This window comes from Megalobrama amblycephala, linkage group LG11 (assembly GCF_018812025.1).
Source record: "Megalobrama amblycephala isolate DHTTF-2021 linkage group LG11, ASM1881202v1, whole genome shotgun sequence".
In the NCBI taxonomy this organism is placed as follows: domain Eukaryota; kingdom Metazoa; phylum Chordata; class Actinopteri; order Cypriniformes; family Xenocyprididae; genus Megalobrama; species Megalobrama amblycephala.
Window position 1 is genome coordinate 3,410,310 of NC_063054.1, and position 23,177 is coordinate 3,433,486.

Here is a 23,177-nt window from a genome sequence, read left to right on the forward strand (position 1 = left end):
TAGGGAACAGGAAACAGAAACATTTCGTAGTTTCAACTGAAAACCTGATATTGCGGAGGATTACGGAATTTTGATGTTTCGGAATTGCATGAAATCGCCTGCCCATCCCTGATTCCCTTTGGCCAGGTTATAAATCCAAGTTGTTAAGCAAGTTTTTGCATCCGAGTATCCCACATAACACTCGCATGAGAGGGGTGGAGGGGTCTGAGCAGCAACCAAGGATGGAGCTGAAGAGGTAAGACCTACAAACCAAAGTCACACACACACATACACACGAATGCACACTCTCACTGATAGCTATTGTCTATCCTCATGTTCTTTTCCATCCCTGGCAGAAAAAAACCCTCCACCTTGTCCACTACAACCGATCTGAAGTCTGCTTGGAAAATTTCAGCAGCCACAAATGAGGTTTGTAGCAGCCCATGCGGTGAAACTTGGCATCCTATGTTAGTGTCTGCACTTATCTTGCCTGGATGCTAAACAAAGTGTCGGGACAACAAAAATAACCTCAGCCCTCATAGAGCAATTCATTCATTCTCAATCGAATCAATGAAATCTGGGGGGAAATTACCTCAGGATTGGAGGTAAACAAGTGGCTTTTTCTAGAGGTAACCCTCAGGTTTGTTCTAAGTGCACCGTATATAGGATACTGAAAAAAATGGGACGTTTAATTCAATTATCTTGCACTTTAGAAACCCTCATTCATTGGTTGGCACCTGGCACCCCAGTCAATGCTCAATATGTGCATCCTCGGCATGCATTCGATGGTGGCGTATAAACTTAATTCAGGCAAAAGCAACCTTTTTCTCCAATCATTTCAAAGTACATCTTCAAAAAATATTGCACACTTCAAATAAAGGATTTCTATATAAATAAAAAATGAGTATAGTACATTTTGAATGCGAATGGTATACCATTTACACGTGTAAGTGTGTCAAGTTTCTTGACGTTTTGAGAAACCGTTAGCTTTTTTCTGAGGAAAAGGTTTAAGGAGAGACAAATGCAATTTTGTACAGGGAATGATGGAGGAGTACTAAAGGTTAGAGTTAAGCACCACACACTGCAAACATTTCTGTTCATTATTACACTGTAAAAATGGTAACCTGCAATTGTTACCTTAAGGATAAGTTTTTACATGAGCTAATCCTCAAAAATAATTTAATTGAGGTTAGTTTAGTCATATTAATTAATATTTTTTCTTTGCATAAAACCAATTTACAGGTACAGTACATGTTCAATCACACAAAGCACATTTTTAGTTAAGGTATATGACAAAACTTTTAACAAAGTCGTATTATTTTGTCTTTATATCTGTGCGTTTATTTATGGAAAGACTTTTATAAGGGAATATGTCTATATTTCTATCTTTCAACAAGTGCACTCTCATGTACAATAGATGGGTTTAAAAAAATATAAAGTGGGCCATATGTAAAAAAATAAAATAAAATAAAATGCACTACCGTTCAAAAGTTTGGGGTCTGTAAGATAAACTCATGCTCATGAAGCCTGCATTTATTTGATATTTGATACAAAAATACTTTAAAACGGTAATATTGTGAGATATTCTTGAAATTGAAAATATCTGTTTGAATATATTATAAAATGTAATTTATTCCTGGGATCAAAGCTGATCATTACTCCAGTCCTCAGAGTCACATGAACCTTCAGAAATCATTCTAATAAGATGATTTGGTGCTTAAGAAACATTTATCATTATTATCAATGTTGAAAACAGTCACTATTTTTGTGTAAACCATGATTAATCTTTTTTAACAATTCTTCACATCTTACTGGCCCTAAACTCTTAAACGATAGTGTATATAAATACACCGAAATATGTCCCATTTACTCAATCTAGCTTTCATAAAGTGTACTCGCACGTAATATAGATGGGTTAAAAATAACTGTGGGCCATATGTAAAAAAATATCATATATTATCATAACTTCCTCAGATTTGTACAGTATATCACATCACTAGTGAGTTTCAGTAGGAAAAGACATGTTAAGATAAATATTAAGGCCCTTGATGATCAAAATAGCAGTGGCAGTGTTATATGGTTGGCCAACACCAAAATTTTTACATGACATCATTGTATTTTACTCGAGATTAAAGCAATTTGACAACAATTTCAAGTCTCTTCCCCCTTAATCACAAGAGAAAAGGAATAGGGCATTGTGTGCTTTTTCTGACAATCAAATGTGCTTTTTAGTGTCTAGCTGATATTAACTTGTTTGCCATCTTTAAGATCAGTTGTCATCACAACTGTTTGGAAAAAACGTAGGCACAAAATGGCAAAAGCAAAATCAGAATGAGGATGCTAAAGACTATGTTCCTCCATCATTCCCATCATGCACATGTCAGAGGTGACAGGGCCACAAACACCATCGAACAAACACATTAGTCGAACATTCACGCTATAGTAACCCAAACTAGGGAATGTTGTATTTTGGACTCTTTGTTCTCCAACTCTACACTGTGTTAGTCAAAATATATGTTGAATATTCTCTGTTTAGACTCTTAGATGCACTCTTATAGTTTAAGAGTACAACTAAATAAAAACTCTGAAGAAAAAAGCACCAAGGGAAGTGGAGAACCAGAGAGGGCATGAGAGTAAAGAAGGAGCGCCTTCATAGGGAGGACTCGTACTGGAGCAGCTCGTAGAGGAGGGGTCCATCCCTGTACCTGATGCCCACTGCATTGGGGCTGATGTACTGGAGGATGTTTATGGTCCGCCGCAAACGTCGGTCCACAAAGTGAGCATCCCAGGCCGGATAGCGCTTCCTGGGCATGTCAATCTTGATGAGGGGCCCCTCGGGCTGAATGGGCCGACCTGCCGCATCGGTGGGCTCTGTGGATCTCACCTGGAACACCGGCAGGCAAGTGTCTGTGGCAGCCTCCTCCGGCTCGCTGTAGTCCCCTGAAGCCATGCCCCTGGTCGGGGTGGCTTGGGAGCCCCGAGGCCCCGGAGTGGGTGCCATGGGCTCGGCCTCAGGTGGTAAGGGGAGACCCCAGAGCAGCTCGGCACAGCAGGAACTGGCCAGCACCCTCAGCCGGGGTCCCATAGGATGCAGGACCCCGTAGTAGAGGACCATGCAGGCCACTCCAGAGGCAAAGCACAGGAAGACGCCGCAGAGGGCGGATGCAGCGTAGGAGTCGGTAGCAACCGGGTCTCTGTAGGCGTACCACAGAGCGGTAAGGATGGTATTTTCAACCAGCACCAGCGAATAATAAACCACCATGCGGTATCGGGTCCTTCCCTCCTTGACGTTAAACCAGCAGAAGACGTAGACAACGCCGACCACCATGTTGAATAGCACCTCCTCCCACTTGGACATACAGAAGTCGGTGCCTCCGTGGATTACCCAGAAGGCCATGGCACACCAGTGCAGCACCACGAAAATGCCAAAGTAGAGGTGGAAAACTGAGGCAAAGAGGGCAAATGATAGCGCCCGAGAAGAAATGGTGAAGAAACGCCACAGAAGATGCACCAACGCTCCCCGGTAGCTCATGCTCTTTTGGTCGTCGCGGGAATCGCGCAGAAGCTTGTGGTATGAGGCCAGAACCCAGGAAAGAGAGAGGAGAGACGCGACCGCCGACACACCTGGGCGACAGAGAGATATACAGTTTTTATTATTATTATAAAATATGCAAAGTATTATTGCTCTACTTTGCTTATTAATATTTTTTTAATTATTTTAAAAATAATAGTATTAATCATTATTAAATACGCAAAGTAACACAATAATTATAAATTAATAAACAATATAACAATTAATAAAATTATAAAATAATTAGACAATATATTTAAAGCTGCAGTCCGTAAGTTTTGCCTCTTTGTCGCCATCTCTGTTTGAAACCAGCAATTGCAGTTATTTGCGGAATTATCTTCTTTATGTGGGTTGTGAATTGCACGGCTCCTCAGAGCAAATTAATCTAATGCTTTGAGGAGAATGTTTGCTGTCAGTCACCGCACCGGTGTGGATACTGTACTTCAGAATCACAGATTGCAGTCTTGGAAGTATGACCAAAATAAGAATTTTCCGGAAAATTTAATCTGAACAAGTAAGTAACAAGTCTGCCACTTTTGTTCTGACCAACTGAGAAAAAAAAGCATTACAATAAATCGCGCTACCAATGGTAATTAAATTTAACGATCGCTAAGCACATATCACATCAAACTGTGAAAATTATTATTGTTATTATACTTTGCTGTCAAATTGTTAATGTTAACAACATCAGCATTGCGTGACTATGTATTTAGTGTGTATTAGCATTACCTGTAGATTTCAGTTTCTGCACAGTCTAATCTCTAAAGTTAATTTGTCAATTAAAATAAGTTTAATTATTGCAGCTGCTGTGAGAAAAGGCTATAAATGATCTGTCACATGCGATATAGCCTACTAACTGGGACTCGTTCTTTATGTAAACAGACGTGACGTAATTACACAAAGATGAACGGCGGCATGCTCATATTTCCAGAGGAAACCTACCAGTACCACTCAAATTAGAAAACATTATTACAAGCTTACCATTGTGAATCGGGCTAAGATAAGAAGAACACTGGCTGGTTATGTACTTGCTCAAAAATTGATTTTGGATAATTAAAAACCAAAAAAGTTACGGACTGCAGCTTCAATAGATAATATAAATATAGGAGAATATGTGCTCAGTATACACTACTGTTCAAAAGTTTGGGGTCAGTCAGATTTTTTGTTTTTGAAAGAAATTAATAACTCTATTCAAGGATGCACATTTATAGACATTTATAATATTACAAAAGATTTCTATATCTAATAAATGCTGTTCTTTTGAGCTTTCTATTAAAAAATTCTGAAAAAAGTCACGTTTTTACAAAAGTATGCAGCACAACTGTTTTCAACACTTATAATAATATGAAATTATAATAATATTAATTTCTTGAGCGCCAAATCAGCATATTAGAAGGATCATGAGACACAAGTAATGAGTAATGACTGCTGAAAATGTAGCTTTGTCATTGCAGGAATAAATCACATTTTAAAATTAGATTAATTTTATATGAATTATTTAAAATTGTAATAATATTTAAGATTATTACTGTTTTTGCATTTTTTAATTAAATAAATGCAGCCTTGGTGAGCATAAGAGACTTCTTTTAAAAACATCACCAACCCCAAACTTATGAATGGTAATGAACATCTGTCTTTTTACATGATTAATGGAAAAACATCCAGGACCGTAATAAAACTGCATGAAAGCAGGTTCCAAATTTCCCTTTAGTTACGGATAATCTACATTAATCTGTCTGTTGTTCTAGCATTCTTGGGTGTAAAAAAGCACAAAATCAAACACAATGTATGTGTGCTGTGATAAATAACTTTAACTGAATCCAGAAATGCTAATGAAAAGCACCCTAACACAGAACAAACATCATCAATCACTGTCTAATCATTTCTATAACACCTGCCTACCATTTTGGAGCTATATTCTTCAAAACATACTTCTTGCTTGTTCTATATATATTTTTTCTAAGATGTTTACCATTCATCCTGCTGAGCTCAGACTTCATGTTCATAAAGGCATCTTGCACTGCTGGCAGTGCTGTCACCTCACACGTAAGAAATGGTCTTACATCTCACATTATCTGCTGCACGGCAGGAAAAAAAACATGTTCCCCACAAACACAATTGATCATTTAAAAAGTCTCAGTTAGGGAGGGCTCAGATTGTCAAATTCATCTACAAGTCAGCCTTTTTTTTTTTTTTCCAGATGCACAGTATAGATTTGCCATGATCTGAAAGATTAAGATGGTTGCAGAACTTGTTGATGAATTAATATAACACAAAGCTGTGAGATCCAGTTGGCCATATTTTGTTGTCACTTGAAAAGCTAACCTAACTGTGAATTTTGGCCATGCATCATGCTGTTACAGAGCCTTGAGTTGCACTCATGAAATATTAAAGGTGCTTTTCCAGCAACATTTCTAATCAAGAAATGTTGATTGAGCGTGCAATGCATGTGACAAATTACCAACACAGCAACACTACTGCAAAGCAAATCAAGTCATTTTGAAACAACTCTCCCTACTGAAGTTATAAAATAAATATATCTGCTGAAAAGTATAAATTATGTCATAAAATTCTTGTCAAGGTTTCAAAATTATCCCAGTGAAATGTACACAAGTGAAAAACAATCACTACTGACACATAAAAGCAATACTGTACGAAATGTCAGCGGTCTCAGTACAGAGCCTTGAGGCACTCCTTACACTGCAGCGTTTCGGCCCGGTTCTTCTGGATCATGATGCAGAGCTGGAGAACCAGCTGTGGAGCGCTTTCCAGAAATGTCTCCAGTAGACGGAGCATGTTGACATCGGCATACTCGTACATCATGGCCCAGTAGAAGCGTCGCTGGTTCTCCTTTTGCCTGCGACTCTGGATGCCAAGATACATTGTTCTGATGTACCTGCAGAGGTGCAGATGCAGAAAGAAAGGAAAGCAGAGATAGAATGAGACTGGAATATACAGAGATGAAATCATATAGATTACATTTCAGATGTAGAAAATGACAGTAAATAGGGGAGGGGGGGGGCAGAAAACAAGAAAGGGGATCAGTTGACCAGACTGATATCATGTATCTTCAAACCAGTGTTGTGTTGAGGAGGAACTAAAAGTAGCTTACATTTTTAAAAGCGTGACAGTAGCTCAGCTGTTTTCATAGTGGTGTAGCTTTTTGTGTAATGATCTGCTACACTAATGGTTTTAGTGTAAAAATGCACCTTGCTGTTTTTGTCACATTTTTTCACACATTTTTGTGACTGAGAAAGCTGAGGCAAACTACACACTATCAAACACGCGCTGCTAATCTGCCTCTCTCTTTTTAGTGTACTTCAGTCTGTATATTATTGCTGGGACTCTCTGCTGGTTACATAATTTTGCCAGTAGGTGGCAAAAACAACAAGGATTCTTTAAGAAACAAAACAAGTTTCTGAATTATTAGTCATTCAAATTATTAATTTGGTAGTTTCACTCAACAACACCGATTCCTTAAGAAATAAAACGACTGCTTTAATTTCGAGTCATTTGAATCATTCATTCAACCAATTCATTCAACATCACTGATTCCTTAAAGAAAAAAGCACTTTATTAGTGAGTCGTTTGAATCATTGACTCAGTCGATTCATTCAACAACACTGATTCTTTCAGAAATGGAACAGCTAAATCACTTAATTTTGAGTCACTTGAATGATACATTTTACAAATTTGTTAAACAACACTGATTAAGAAACAAAAGCAAGTCTTTTTTAGTGAGTCATTTGAATCATTCACTCAACCGATTCATTCAACAACACTGATTCATTCAGAAATGAAACACGACATCTGTGTTACTGTGGTGTTGCTTGGAGACACAGCGGTTTGAAAATATTTCAGCTGGAGCAAAAATGGACCAAGTAAACGGGAATAAATATAAGTTGTAAACTATTGTTTTGTGAATATTCCTTAAAGGGGACCTATTATGTCCCTTTTTTAAGATGTAATATAAATGTCAGGTGTCCCCAGCATGTGTCTGTGAAGTTTTGGCTCAATAAACCCCACAGATCATTTATTATAGCATGTTGCAAATGCCCATTTTCTAGTGGAAGGAAAAACATGCTGTTTTCGTGCATGTGTCTTTAAATGCAAATGAACTGCTGTTTCCAGAAGAGGGTGGAGTCTGTACAACTTGTTTGGTTTTGAATGTCATCTTTATCACTGTCACATTCACGTGACATTGCCACAAAGTTTATTATCTGCATGCGTATAAGTCTAAACTTCTGATATGTGTTTTTTTTTAGTGCACGCATCTGAATCACGCGCACAGAAAGCTGGCTGTCAGACGGAGAATCCCGTGAGTATTAAACTAAGTTCTCTTACACACGTTATTGCACTTATACTGTCAAATACACACATGATTATGTCAAAAACACACAAAGTTCAAAAACAGTCAGTTATGTCTGTGAACATAAACAGCAGGGAAAGAAATCACATGTGTATATTAGATCTGTGTATTAAAGTGACAGCAGTGTAATATACAGTACTGCTGTATCTGCTGTTAATATGAATCAAAAGACAAACAGAAAATCACTCACTGCTCTTGACTGAATAGCTTAAGAATATGTTTCTAACTTGAATGCTGCTGTTCAATGCTCTGGTGAGGAGATAAACATGGCGGACTGTGTACAGCTCACTGAGGGGAGGAGCTAAGACAGAGTCCATCAGCAGTCGTGGGCGGGGCTTCTTACATAAGAGTAGGGATACATCTGGAACTGCTTATTTGGAGAAACTGTTTATGATTTATGTAGATTATAAAAAAAATGAGTGGGTGGATTTTTACCATTATAGGCTGGTTGTTTACACACACTGTGGACACGCATCAAGTGAATTTTGCATAATAGGTCCCCTTTAAATATACAAACTAAGTTTGATGCTGTAAATGACATTGCAACGTCCTTATGTGTTTATTCAATTATGTGTATGTAAAATACAGGATAAATAGCATAATTTCACATTTATATACGGGACAAATTTATTATTCCACATAAATACTCCTTTTGCTCCCAAACATCTAAAATTAAATAACATATTCATTAGGGCTTCTTTCAAAAAGACTGTGATATTTGATGTGGTTCAGAGTCAGGGGAAATCAGTAGTGTGTAATAAATGGAAGCAGAAAATTATTCCAGCAAACATCTTGCCTATGTTTTCTCATCCTGTGTTAAAAGACACCACTATATACCAGTGGGGACGGTGGCTGACGGGCGTCTGTCTGGGCAGGGATGGAGACAGGGTGTCAGAGATTGATTATCTGTGATCTTGAGCTTGGATGATCTCCTAGAGCTTAATGGTATGTAGCCAACAATATTTAGAGATTGGGAGGCACAATCTCATGTCTCTCTCATTTTTTACCTGAAGCTTTTAATGAGAGAAGCTGATATACATAAAGAACATAAAAATTGTGCTGAGAGGAGCAGATTACATTCAGGATTATAATAACAGGACTGAGGCTATGAGGTCAACAGGAGGTAAATGGTACTCACAGGTCCAGTATATGAGAAAATTAAAGTGTCTCCAAAAAAGAGTGTAATGACATGACTACACCACTAGAGGGTACACATTACTGTCATGTAAAACAGGCTTTGCCCAACATATTCTGTAAAAACAGCATGATTCTGTTACTTTAAGGTGCTTGAAGCATTTTTTCATTGCAATGTCAATACTACCCAAGAGATATCATTAAAATAGCTGCCCTGACAAATCACACCTGCCTCTGTGATAGTCCTAGTCTATGTATACAGCTAATAATTAAGAAATAATTTATTAAAGGGTTAGTTCACCTAAAAATGAAAATTCTGTCATTTATTACTCACCCTCACGTCGTTCTACACCTGAAAGACCTTCGTTCATCTTCAGAACACAAATTAAGATATTTTTGATAAAATCCGATGGCTCAGTGACGCCTCCATTGACAGCAAGATAATTAACACATTCAGATGTTCTCAGATTTCATCAAAAAGATCTTCATTTGTGTTCCGAAGATGAACTAAGGTCTTATGGGGTGTGTGGAACAACATGAGGGTGAGTAATTAATGACAGAATTTTCATTTTTGGGTGAACTAACCCTTTAATTAATGTTCGGCCACTCTTTTTAATAGCCACAAATTAGTGATTTATACACTTTAATGTCATATTTTGTAATATTTGCATTGTTTTATTTTTGTACTGTGTATTATTTTCTTATCCAGTTTCTTTTTTGAGGAGGCACTGCCTCCCTTGCCTCCTCAGAGGAAACACCCCTGTTGTAAGCATTTAGGAATCAGCCATGGGTCCAAATGACATGGATTCTTGCACACTTCACATCTTTGTTGCACAGAAAACAGTGTAATACACAGTACATTGAAGGAACTTATGGGAAACACAAACACATTTATGCACAAACTTCAAAGTTAGTCACAGATGCCACCCCACCTCCTTGGCTCCAGTCCACAACAATGTTGACGAGCGTAATCTCCTGCCATCTCGGCTCAATGTTTCTTTCATGTCTGCGTATGCCATTCTGTTCATCCAATATGTTCTTCATGGTTTACTCATCCACACCGTCTGTAAGTGCACCCCGTCTCCCTCCTCTCTACCTCTCTCTGGACCGGTCACCGTGATTTTGCCAAGTAAGACATGTTCCTGGATCAACATATTTTGTTGATCCTGGAACAACATTCCTGTCCGAAAATGTTAGTCTTAACCCTATTCCAACCCCTAAACCTAATCCTACCCATAACTTATCCCTAAAATCAGAGGGGAAAGATATGTGATATAGAAGCACCTAACCCTGGTTGCAAGCCTAAACTTGACATAAATGGTAAACTTGTCCCTCAAATCTGATTGGTTGATTGGAATGTTGATCCAGGAACATGTCGTACTTGGTGAAATCACGTTCACCCTCTGGACCACTGAGCTGTGAATGCCCTTTATATTACACTGAAATCTATGAAATCTCATTTTTACTGCATTGGGTATGTATTCTAGATGTAAAAACTCAGCAGCAGGTCCTATATCAGCATGAAAGGGGCAGCTGCTGCTTGAAGTTGCTGTGACTTCACTTCTCTGGCTGCCATAACTGAGCCATCTGCTTATACACTGAGAGCGGCTCACCCGCTCTGTTTACACACCAATACTGAACACCGCTACATCTGCTCTCACGTTTAATGTACACTTTAAGTACAGAAACTCGTTACAGCTGCTCTACAGTCACACACACAATAACTCCACAGATGCTGTCTGCTCCTGAAAGATTAAACTGGTGTGAAGCTCTTTTTTCAACGCTGTGTTCACCCTTCTGACAAAAGTATATTGTAAAAATATTATACCAGTTATATATTATTATACCAGTTATTATACCATTTCAGGTAGTATTTGATATATTGAAAGTCAATGTGAATTGCTGTTTGCAACACATTTTATTTACTTTAATAGATTTCTAAGTAGACAGAATATTCAACAACAAGACTTTAGAATTAGATAGAGCTTAAGTTTGTTAATTAACAATGCCTAAATAGCAATTTTGCTGTTGGTGAGCAAAACTAGCAACATTAGCTGTTTGGCTAATGGTAAACATTATTAAGTAGCCCATATAAAGCTATTGGTCAATGATATAAACTAGCCTGGATTGCTGTTTGGCTATTAGTGAACATTTTAAACTAGCCACAATAGATATTCAGTGATGGTAAACATTACGAAGTAGCCTAAATAGCTATTAGCAGACATTATAAACTATATTATATATGATATTTATACGATATTTGGCTGTTGGTAAACATTAGGAAAAGGGCTTGACATTAACACCCGCCAACCCACAAAATGTGGGTGTATTTCAGCAGTGGCGTGTAACTCACTCACTCCTACTAGAAACTTTTGTGGGTTGAATTTTATATATAATATATATATTTTTCAATTGTAGTCTTTTAAAAAGGCTTATGAAATAATAAACTAAGTGCAATGTAGTGTTGTCAAAAATATAGATTTTTTGATACTGAAATATCTGAAACGCTTCCAATACTTATTTTCCTCAGAATAGACACACGATACCAGCTGCTCTTTCTCTCTCTCTCATCTCTCTGACAGCGACACGACACACAAATCCTCCTCCCCTCACTCACTCGTTTCATTTGCTCCGGATGAATATTGTTGGTGTTACAGGGCTTGAATTTCGGATTTGGATTGCATACACATAAACCCCCCTCTCATTACTAAATTGAGTTCTTTTTAGCTGCTTAAACAGTCAAATACACACAAAATAATGTCAAAATGCCGGTCTTGGCGAGTATTCACGTAAACACAGTCAGTATGTTTTAAGTGAACGTAAATAGTTGAGAAAGAAAACGCATGTGTAACAGTATAATGGATCCGTGCGTCAGGACTTAAAGTGACAGCAGCCTAAAATACCTGCTACCGAATTATGAAATAATATTAAAAATATCTACTGTATATGGCAGTTTTTTCCCCATAGTATCAATGTTAAAATTGTGGCCAGTGAAAATTCTGAGTGGCTAGTAACTTTGGAAAACCACTAGAGACAGTGACTGATGAGCAAAAAAAGCCATGATTATGAACTTGCCCACATGTGACGTCTGAGGAAAAGGAAGGTTTTTTCAAAGAAATGAATGAAAGATTGTGAAAACAAAACATTTTTCATTTTTGATAACAACAAAGTCGTACTGTGAACATTTAATCAAAAATAAAACTCATTCTGAAGAAAAATAAGAACACTCATTAAGAAACTAAAAAGAACCATTTAGATTTTTGTTGTTGTTGACTTCAACATCCTGTCGAGACTGTCCATCAGGCTTTCTCTAATAACCTAATTGTTTTATGTATACTGTATCTATTGTTTCTTTCACATTTGCAGACTTTCCAGAAAAGGACAGCTTGTCTCAATGACTCTTGGGAATCACATGCTTTTTTTGAAGTGAGTGTGCCTTTAGAATCGTTCACCGGAATGTGTTTTGAATGGAGCGTAATCTCTTTCTGCCGCTCGCTGCTCTCATGAAGCTAATTACAACTATAATCATCTTTGCATTCGTTGCAAAGCTTAATGGCTTTAACAGGAGCCAGTAATTATGTAAAAGTAGGAGGAACATTTGGTGGCAAACATCACTAACAACAGAAACAAAAAGACATTATTGTGCACACCGGCAAAGCACATCATGTTTCTTTGTGAGAGTTAATTCTCCACAACAGCCTGGACTGCGACACATCTCTGCATACAATGTTACAGAAGCAAGTTATTCACTCTGTTTAATGTTATCTAAGGATTTTATGTCTCTAAAACCCTTTCAAGCTATGCCCGAACATCAGTGTTTGTGTCTTATAATGAGAAAGTAGCAAACAAAAACAATAATAAAGCAGGACTTGACCAGATAGATGAAAGGACACTAAACATAAGCCAGACATGTACAAGACTCCTAAAACCCAGTCAGGAAAGAACCAAAAGGACATTTAATACACAAAGACAAAGATATAACATGAGGGATATGCGGTATATGTACATAGGGGTAAAATACACTGTACAACATGACTCTTGAACAGCAACCAGTGACTACACAAGACTAACCAACAACAATCTATGATTAAATAGTAATTTACTGATCTTGTTTTACTGTGAATTCACATTATAAAGTTGTCTTTAACCATGCCACTACGAAATTATATTGTTTACTACTGTAAATGTTTGGAAGTCACCATGATGGAGATCAGTGTTCAATTTGCTCGGGATCTTGGACCTTGTACATTCATATTCAAATTTGTGATCTAGCCAAGTCAGAAGTGACAAATGAAAACATTTGTTTAAATGATGACAAGCTAGAATATAAAACAAGCTAATAGGCTGATTTAAGTTAGTAAAACTATACTATTATTAGCGTCATTTCAGCATAAAGATTTACCAAATTTTTTATTTAAATTTTTAAATTTTTGAAACAGCTGCTGAGATTTATCTTTGCAAGGTGTGACATCATGTTGCAACACGTTACGATGCACAGACATCAATACTCGACATTCAAAACACAACAGTGGTAACACTCAACAAATAATAATATTAAATAAGATAAATTCAACATTACAAAGTAAACCAACAACACAAACTGCTAAAAGGGAACCGAAAATAAGTTCAGCAGCACAGATAAAACCCAACAAGTTTCAAAAACTCTACAGCATAACCTATTCATGCTGCATTGCATGCTGAGTACCTTCATAGTACATATGCACTGTAGAAATACTCTATGGTATTGTAGATTTTACAAGAAATTTCCAAGAGTGCAGTTAGATATGAGAGAAGTTCTACTGTGGAAATACTGTGAAAGTCATGCAATTATTAACCTGGAATATATTGTAATTTCACACTAAAATTTTTAACAACAACCAATGAGTAGATAAGACTAACCAACAACCAATGACTACACAAAACTAATCAACTGACCAACGACATCCAATGAGTAAACAAGACTAATCAACAACATCAAAAGACAATACTAAGACTACCCAACAACAATCTATGTTTAAACAAGACTAATGAACAGCAACCAATGACTATATAAGACTATCCAACAACAATCGATGAAAAAAGATGAACAAGCTATGAACAAGACTATGAACAGCAACCAATGAGTACACAAAACTAATCAAAACAATCTATAAACAAGACGAACCAACAATATCCAAAGACTATTCAAGACTAATCAACAACCATCTATGATTAAACAAGACTAATGAACAGCAACCAATGAGTTAGCAAGACTAACCAACAACAATCTGACTAAACAAGACTGACTAAGAACGACCAATGAGTAAATAAAACCAACCAAGAACAACCAGCTATTTGTGTCTAAAGATGAGGATCTAATGAACAAGAGCATGAAACATGAACTTACAAGACAATGAAATAGCTAAATAAAAAAGACAAACTATCGACATGTTAAGAAATGAATTTTAAATTCTTACAAAAATGAGCAATAGATAAAAGTTGTCTACAAATGACAGAGAGAGAGATTGACAGATGATGTGCATGCATGAATTTATCAATTTATTATCAATTTGATAAATTTATCAATTTCAATTATTGAAAAGAGCTTCACTCTACTGTCACTCTAAATGCATCATGCATGGAGTCAATTTACCACTTCACTGCATGAATCAGATTTCTGAGGACAAGTGGAAAAACTGCACATGCATCTGAAAAATGCAACGTGAATAGGAGTTTCACCAGAGTTTCACCTGTCACAACGTCAACAGGATGAACGAGGTAACTTGCCGGGTTTTTCCTCAACAAGGAGAGGATCTCAAACCGCGCAGCTAGTGTTTCAGCTCCGTTTCACCGCTCAATCATTTAGTCAGCTGACTGAAGGTGACAAAATGTTCCAGGGAAGAAGCCTGTCCGCAGGAAAGAAAAATCACAAATGAGATCTCAATTGTTTCTGCACTTAATAGATAACATTGAGAGCTTTTCTCCTGATTCTCCTGATAAAAAGACCTACTAATTTCACGTGTCTGCTTTAGAGTCAATGTCTCAAATCATGTCTAGAAACCAGAATATATGGCATAGATGTGTGTACATGATAAATAATCTTTTATGATTCTGAGTTTAAAACCTGTTCAGTTCTTAGAACTTTTTTTCTTTGTATTTCATGTTGGTTTTTTTTAAAAAAAAGTTTAATAATTCTGAAATTTTCATGTGTGTAATAAATAATATATTTAACCTGAATACATATGAATGTATACATCTTAATTATTTCAAGATTTTTAAAGTTTATAAATATAATTATTAATTTATAAATATGTGTTGTAAAGGTGTATTCAAGTCATTGTAGCTATGAGTAGCATTTTTAATGTATTTAAATTCCACCAACTCATCTTTCATCACCAAAATGACATATTTAAACATTTCTTCCTGTGAAAAATGTATTCATGCCTTAAAATAGCTTGAATGTAACTCTACACCCTTGCTTCATTTTGTATACGCGGATCCATAAATATGCAAATTAGCCCCGCCTCCACTCACTCACACCAGCTCAGAGATCCACTCGGTCAACTTTACTGCAGTAAACGCTGGAAATACTGGTTTAATTCAGCCATATATGTTTGAAACAGAAACTGATTCAGAAGAAGAAATGGAAGAGTGAATTATATAGGCTTGATGTGTCAGAATAGTAATGCGTTTTATGTATCGCTCTCTACAACGTCAGACACATGATGGTTAATATGATTAGCCTTTTGCTTGACTAGGTTATCAAACAGCTAATAATGTGTTGCAAACCATGTTCCTGTTCACCATCTCAGTCTGTCTTCTAACAATCAGCACCAGAAAAGCTTTGAACAACTCAGCACATCATTGGAGAAAGGCATATATTTCATCATAACATCGTAATATAGATCATACACATAATTCATCTCATATATAATGCTAAATGTACACGATTTTTTATATTAACAGAAAAATATACTGGGACAACCTGGATTCTCTTAAGACTCCCCTGGTTGGCAGCATAGTTAATGATGTTAAAGCCCGCCCACACGCTGACGTGATTGGTTACAAGGTAGTTTGTGATGTCAGAAACACCGGCAATTTCAAAGGTGTCTTTTTTTCACTGCAGTTTTAGGGAGAAGATACACAGCAATGGTGTTGACTGATGATTTTGCACATGGATTGTCTTAAAGCATACTAAAAAACACCACATAGACATATAAACAACATTTAAAACTTGATTTTCACCACAGGGGTCTTTAAATTAATAGACAAAAAAGGCCTGTCACATCATTGATCCACAAAGGTCAGCAATCATATCCGATTTCAATAAAAATACAAAAAAATTCCCTGAGAAATTTGCTAAAGGTAAAGTTGACACATAAAATAAACATAAAGTCCAATAAAGCTATGAAAGAGCAATAAAACTTCTCTCTGGGGGTGAAGAAATGTGAGATGGTGTGTCAAAGCTGGGAAGGTCAGCTCCGATTTTCCATCAGAGGCTTGTCTGTTTCAGGTGGGGCTCAAAGCATTTCCCCTTTAACTTTCATAATTCATCCCATCTTATTGTATGAAATGTAGCCCACTCATGTAAGACAGGGCTGCTCTTCTCAAGCATGAACATGGCTATAGCAATACCAGCAGAACTCAGGAATAAAAGTAAATGTTGACTGTTTCAGCCAGTATGTGCATAGGATCCATTATTCAGACCTTTGACTTCTGATCTTTGACAGGTGTCGGCTGCTCTGCACAGGGCAGGAGAAGAGAGCGAGAGGAGGAGAGAGAGAAAAGACAAGTAAAGGGGCAGGGTGAGAGGAGACATGAATTTGGTGAGGGGAGGGAGGCTATGGATCAATAGCTCAGGCTTTTCAAGAGCTGCATCATAACCAGAGCTAACATCTGGCATTCACTGACATTTTCTGTTAGCCTGGTAAATGTCAGGGGTGCTAACAAACAAACCCACCAGTACGCTCTTTGCCCCACACACTCACATGCTCCTCAAATGTTGGAGCAGTGTGAACCCATGAAAGCCCACTTGTGTGCTGTTGGACTGCGCTCCACATCCTGATTCCTGACTCGAATGGGCGGAGCAACTGAAGAGTTCAGTGGCAGTCATGTAATAAAGCTGCTAATGAGAGTCTTGTTAGCTTTGAGCTCATTTATATGCTAGTGTACTGCACTGACATTCAAAGTTAACACAAAATTAAGATTGCACAATTTTTTGAGGATAAGAAAAGAACAAAATTTTAGTGCTAACAGTCTCATGACAATTCATAACGTTTTGTTGGATTGATGGCGAATTCATATGAATTCGTTCAATCTAATTTGTACATTATCCTTTGACCCTGAACATGCCCCACAAAGGATTAGATGTAGCGTGCAGGTTATTCCTCCTTTTTGTTATTACAAATTGTGCATTTTCCTACAAAAGACATTTGTGCAAAATTGCAAATAACTTGCATATTATATTTCAACCACAGATGGCGATAGAGAGCCCGAAGTTCTGTAGTGCAGCTAAAGCTGGGTGCACACTGTACGATTTATAATAGTCCTTTACGACTGTTGCTTGTCAGACTGTATGAACATGATCCTCATGTCACACTGTGGGAACTCAGCTGTCATTTATGTCAGACAGTCAAGACGCGTTAAAAATGGATGCTCGCTTGAAAACTTATCCAAAGTTTTAAATCATCAACCCACACACGTTCGGTGACAGTGAGCTGCATTACACACAGGACTGAAATGGTGGCTAACAAAGACATCTCTAGCATTAATTTTGATCACGTCTTTTCTTGAAAAACGAAGACAATTTGACATTTGTGCGCCAAAATTTCGTCAGAGGTAAAAATTTGATCGCAACGGTCATTAATCGGCTGTCGGTGAACATGTCAAACTAGCGATCAAAGACTACAGATTTTTGCCTAGCATTATAGGAATCTTTTAGGCTTCTCAAAATTTGTCTCAGACGACCAAATCGTGGCCAAAATCGCACAGTGTGCACCCACCTTAAAGGGATAGTTCACCCAAAAATGAAAATTTGATGTCTATCTGCTTACCCCCAGGGCATCCAAGATGTAGGTGACTTTGTTTCTTCAGTAGAACACAAATGATGATTTTTAACTGCAACCGCTGCCGTCTGTCAGTCAAATAATAGCAGTTTTTTGGGAACTTGAACAATAAGAGTCGAAAAAACTTCCATAGACAAGTCCAAATTAAACCCTGCGGCGCGTGACGGCACATTAATGTCCTAAGACACGAAACGATCGGTTTGTGCGAGAAACCGAACAGTATTTATATAATTTTTTACCTCTAATACACCACTATGTCCAAGTTCGTTCAGCTTCCGGCTAGTGAGGTCTGATCGCGCTCTGACAACGGAAGTGATGTCTCGCGCTCATTGAAGTATATGGGCGAGACATCACTTCCGTCTTCAGAACGCGTTTTTTGACCTCACTAACAGGAAGCTGAACGAAGTTGGACATAGTGGTGTATTAGAGGTAAAAATTATATAAATAATGTTCGGTTTCTTGCACAAACCGATCGTTTCGTGTCTTAGGACATTAATGTGTCGTCACGAGCCGCAGGTTTTAATTTTGATTTGTCTAAGCAAGTTTTATTTACTGTTATAGTTGAAGTTCCCATCTACTGCTATTATTTGACTGACAGACGGCAGCGGTTGCAGTTAAAAATCATAATTTGCGTTCGACTGAAGAAAAAAAGTCACCTACATCTTGGATGCACTGGGGGTAAGCAGATAAACATCAAATTTTCATTTTTGGGTGAACTATCCCTTTAACAGTCACTAGTGATGGGAGATATAAAGCTTTTCAAAGCTTCAAATCTATTTACGGAGCCCCGCACATGACACACAGGAAAAAAATAACAGGCTAAATCTTGCGCACAATTTACTAATTCATTCCCTTGTTTTACTAAAACGTGCGCACAATTTACTATTTTTTTCCCTCAATTTCTAAATCATGCGCATGATTTATATATTGAGGGAACGAAAAAGTAAATCATAATGACCAACGCAATCTACCAAGAGCAGCACAAATTAGCGTTGGGTCGCAAATAAACAGAGCTGATGCTCATCAGGTGCGGGTCGACACAGGCGCAACTTGTTACATTTAATATACGGATAGCGTCTTCCTCTGGTATTCCAAAGAAATTAATTAGAGTGGAAAACAGTTTCTCCCTTCTACCACATGCTCTCTGTTCTCTGCGGTGTCTCCTCCTAGCAGCAACAACAGCAGCCATGTCGCAAAATGGGTTAAGACATGCTTTTTTAATGGCGCAAACACCAGTAAATTGACTAGCGCAAACATTAGTAAATCACATTGCGTGATTCATTTAAATACTCTCCTCCCATAAATTTTGCGTCTGAAAGGAAAACACCTACAAATGCATATGCAATAAGATCAGCCGCAAAAACATCTCAGTCCATGTTTTTTCAGCACTAATTTTGTACTGCGTGTCTTTAATCGTGTGCACGATTTACTAATTCGTTCCCTTAATTTACTAAAACGTGCACACAATTTACTATTTTTTTCCCTCAATTTCTAAATCATGCACATGATTTATATATCGAGGGAATGAAATAGTAAATCATAATGACCAATGCAATCTACCAAGAGCAGCACAAATTAGCGTTGGGTCGCAAATAAACAGAGCTGATGCTCATCAGGTGCGGGTCGACACAGGCGCAACTTGTTACATTTAATATACGGATAGCGTCTTCCTCTGGCATTCCAAAGAAATTATTTAGAGTGGAAAATATTTTCTCCCTTCTACAACAATTGCAGCCATGTCACAAAATGGGTTAAGACATGCTTTTTTAATGGCGCAAACACCAGTAAATTGACTAGCGCAAACATTAGTAAATCACATTGCGTGATTCATTTAAATACTCTCCTCCCATAAATTTTGCGTTTGAAAGGAAAACACCTACAAATGCATATGCAATAAGATCAGCCGCAAAAACAACTCAGTCCATGCTTTTTCAGCGCTAATTTTGTACTGCGTGTCTTTAGTAAATCCAGACAGTAGTTTTTTAACACCAAAAGAGGGTTTGAGCTGGCGCAAGCTGTTAGTAAATCTGGCCCAAAGTCTTTTCTTTTTACACAATTACGCTGCATTCGAAGCCCCTCGCGCTGAGCCCTTTTAGACCTGTTGTCTGAAACCTGGCTCCCCTTGAATTACTGGGCCTGAGATCATTGCGCTTGCTCACGCCTCGTTAGTTAGCCTGCACTTGGCCTCAACTGTTCCAGGTCATGTCCGAGCAATCTGCGCATCTGCACCACTGATACACACCATTTCCTGCTGCACACGTGTTTCAATTATTTTATTCAGCCGAATTTGTGGAGGGCCCTTAATAGAAGCATAAAATAGGCTTTTCCCTGACTTCCACGTCTCACTTTCGCATGACACTAGGTATTATAGACGTCTCTTGGAAATTGCACATTTCATGCCTTTCAAGTATTAACAAAAGCACTGTTGTTACTTTTGAATATTACCTTATGATAAGATGGCCACCATTTTGGCTGTTTTGCATATTTTTGTAGTCTATTGAAGTACATATGCCTAATTGGTTGCAGAGGTGTGTGTGGGCAGCACATGTGTGTGTGTGACAGGACAGCGATGAGTCACTAAATGAGTCATTGAGCTGAAGTGAACACTTTCTTCAGGTCCTCCACATCTCCTGCTGAGCGCTCCTCCAGTTTCCCAGCATCCCTTTCTTTCCTTTACTATCTGTTCCCTATTTATTTATGATTCCATTTTCCCTCTATTCCTGGTTCTAATCATTATTTACCGCTCTCCGTCCGCTCTTTTGCTCTCCCTCTCTCCTGATTATTTGTCTCTGCTGAGGTTCTCTTTGATTATGCGCAGCATCTCTGTCCCTGTGCAACTCAGGTATTTATAGCCGCAGTCATATTCACTGTGAGGGAGAAACACACAAATGGCTGCAAATTAAATTTGAGCTTTTATGAAAGTGTGACAGGGCCAGATTTAGAGCCGAATGGTCGTCTCTGGAGGAAAGCAAGAAAGTACCTCCCATTACATTACTATGATGGCAACAGTGAGGGCATTAATGCTTCCCAGTGGGGTACAGAAAACTTTCCATCTATCAGAGTAGTACACAACACTTTTAAGACAGAGGATGCAATAAATCACAAACCCAGAGATAGAACCCTTAGAGTCGGCATGAAACGGAAGTTGTGATAGTCTTTTCTTCCCAATTTTGATGTATATCTGAGTGAAATGGCTTCTCAAAAAGGGAAAAAAATGGACTTGATCTAGTCAACTAGTGCAACCCATACATAACCCATACTCAGAATTTGGCCTCTGCATTTAACCCAACTTTTGAGTAATATTGCATCCATGCCACTAGGTGTCAGTATAACTCCAAAATTGACTGCAATATGGTATACATTAGCTGCGTCTCATTTCCGAGGCTGCGTCTTCCGGAGGTAGCATTTGAAGGCTGTAAACATCATCAAGGATGTCTTATTTAGGAAAAGTAACTGTAATACAATTGACTGTTATTCCTAGTGAGGTGTAAAATACTGTAATTTCTTTCTTTCTTTGCAATCTTACGGTTACTTTTCTTAAATGAAATCGCCTTGATGACTTATGCAGCCTTCAAACGCGACCTCCAGTAGACGCAGCCTTCGATATGAGACGCTATAATAGAATCTGCATTAGATTGCTCCAGACACATCGGCGCGCTCGCCATCTTGGAAAGTCAGCTCGTCTCACTCACAGTAAGGATCAATGATACAACATTGCGCAAAAATTAAACCACCGTAATTTATATTCCCGATGAAATGGGATTACCTTTCACAGGTGAGAATGTGTTGGTTTGTGTTTTTATGTATTAACTCAATATTACAGATTTTCACAATGGTACTTTTTTAATGTTTTTACTTTTACCATGGTAACTGTTTAATGTCGTGTTAGCTGACGCCTTCAGCTTGTTGTATTGTGTTTATCAAAAATCTTAGCAGAATCATCTGCTGAAGTCTATTGCAGATATAGATATTCACACATACATCTAACTACAGTTGCAGACACTCAGTCAGCTTGCTCTCGAATGTCAATCTCGAAGGAAATATGCTGAAGAAATTCGGTAAAGGGTTATATATTTGCGCAAATCATTTTACCCTGGACTTCTTCAGAAATGAGGGTCAATTCAATGCTGGATTTGCACAAAAGATTAACATGACGGCACATGCTAGTGGATGAGTTGAATCAACTCCACAGCAACTACATAAATGTATCCACTAACCATTCAGAAATGTCCAGTTTCATTCTAAAAGTTGTAACTTCTTCCTGAGTCTCTCCATCAGTGTCGACTCCGGTTTGAACAATGTAAGGCTGAACACCGTTACTGACAATCCTCATTTTGGCTGCATGAGATTCTCCAGCTTTGTTGTTGTTGAGCTGTTAAAGCTCCGCCCTCTTCTGGAAAGGGGGTGGGAGCAGTAGCTCATTTGCATTTAAAGGGACACACACAAAAAACGCCGTGTTTATAGGGGCAAATTTGACAAGCTGTAATAAATGATCTGTGGGGTATTTTGAGCTGAAACTTCACAGACACATTCTAGGGACATCAGAGACTTTATATTTATATATTACATCTCATGAAAAGGGGCATTATAGGTTCCCTTTAATAGTCAAAAAAATGGTCCTTTATAATTATTTAGGCTACATAGGCTACTATATTATATAATAAATTATATATTTAATATTGTGAAATATTACAATCGAAAATATCTGGTTTCTGTTTTAATATATTTTGATATGTAATTTATTCCTTTGATGGCAAAGCTGAATTTTCAGCAGACATTACTCCAGTCTTCAGTGTCACAACAAAAACATTTTCAATATGCTGATACAGCCATCAATGCTAATCATTTGGCAATAAATTACAACTTCAGTAGCATTCATAAATAGAAACTACCTTCAGAGAGAGCAAAATAAAAAAGAACATTTGTTATTTGTTTTAGCATGTATATGTGTGTTTGTCTCCCACTGCCTCGCGGCTCACAGTCAATGGAGCTGTGTGAGTCCCTCACGCTCTGATTCTCTTCATGGTCTTTTTGTCACTATTAGCAACCGCCCGCTCATATCACAGCTAGAGTCTGGATC

The 23,177-nt window shown here is 37.8% G+C and overlaps 1 protein-coding gene across 1 annotated transcript in view; it reads right to left on the reverse strand.

Moving 5' to 3' along the window:
• Window positions 1–1,650: 1,650 nt before the first annotated feature.
• The window catches only part of xkr6b (XK, Kell blood group complex subunit-related family, member 6b), a 69,700-nt gene continuing 48,173 nt past the window's right edge, over window positions 1,651–23,177 (reverse strand). Inside the window, exons 2-3 of the mRNA XM_048208357.1 lie at window positions 6,250–6,446; window positions 1,651–3,603 (exon numbers count right to left, since the gene is read on the reverse strand). Coding sequence (XP_048064314.1) covers window positions 2,630–3,603; window positions 6,250–6,446 — 1,171 coding nt within the window. The 3' untranslated portion in view covers window positions 1,651–2,629. The remainder of the gene's footprint in view (window positions 3,604–6,249; window positions 6,447–23,177) is intronic.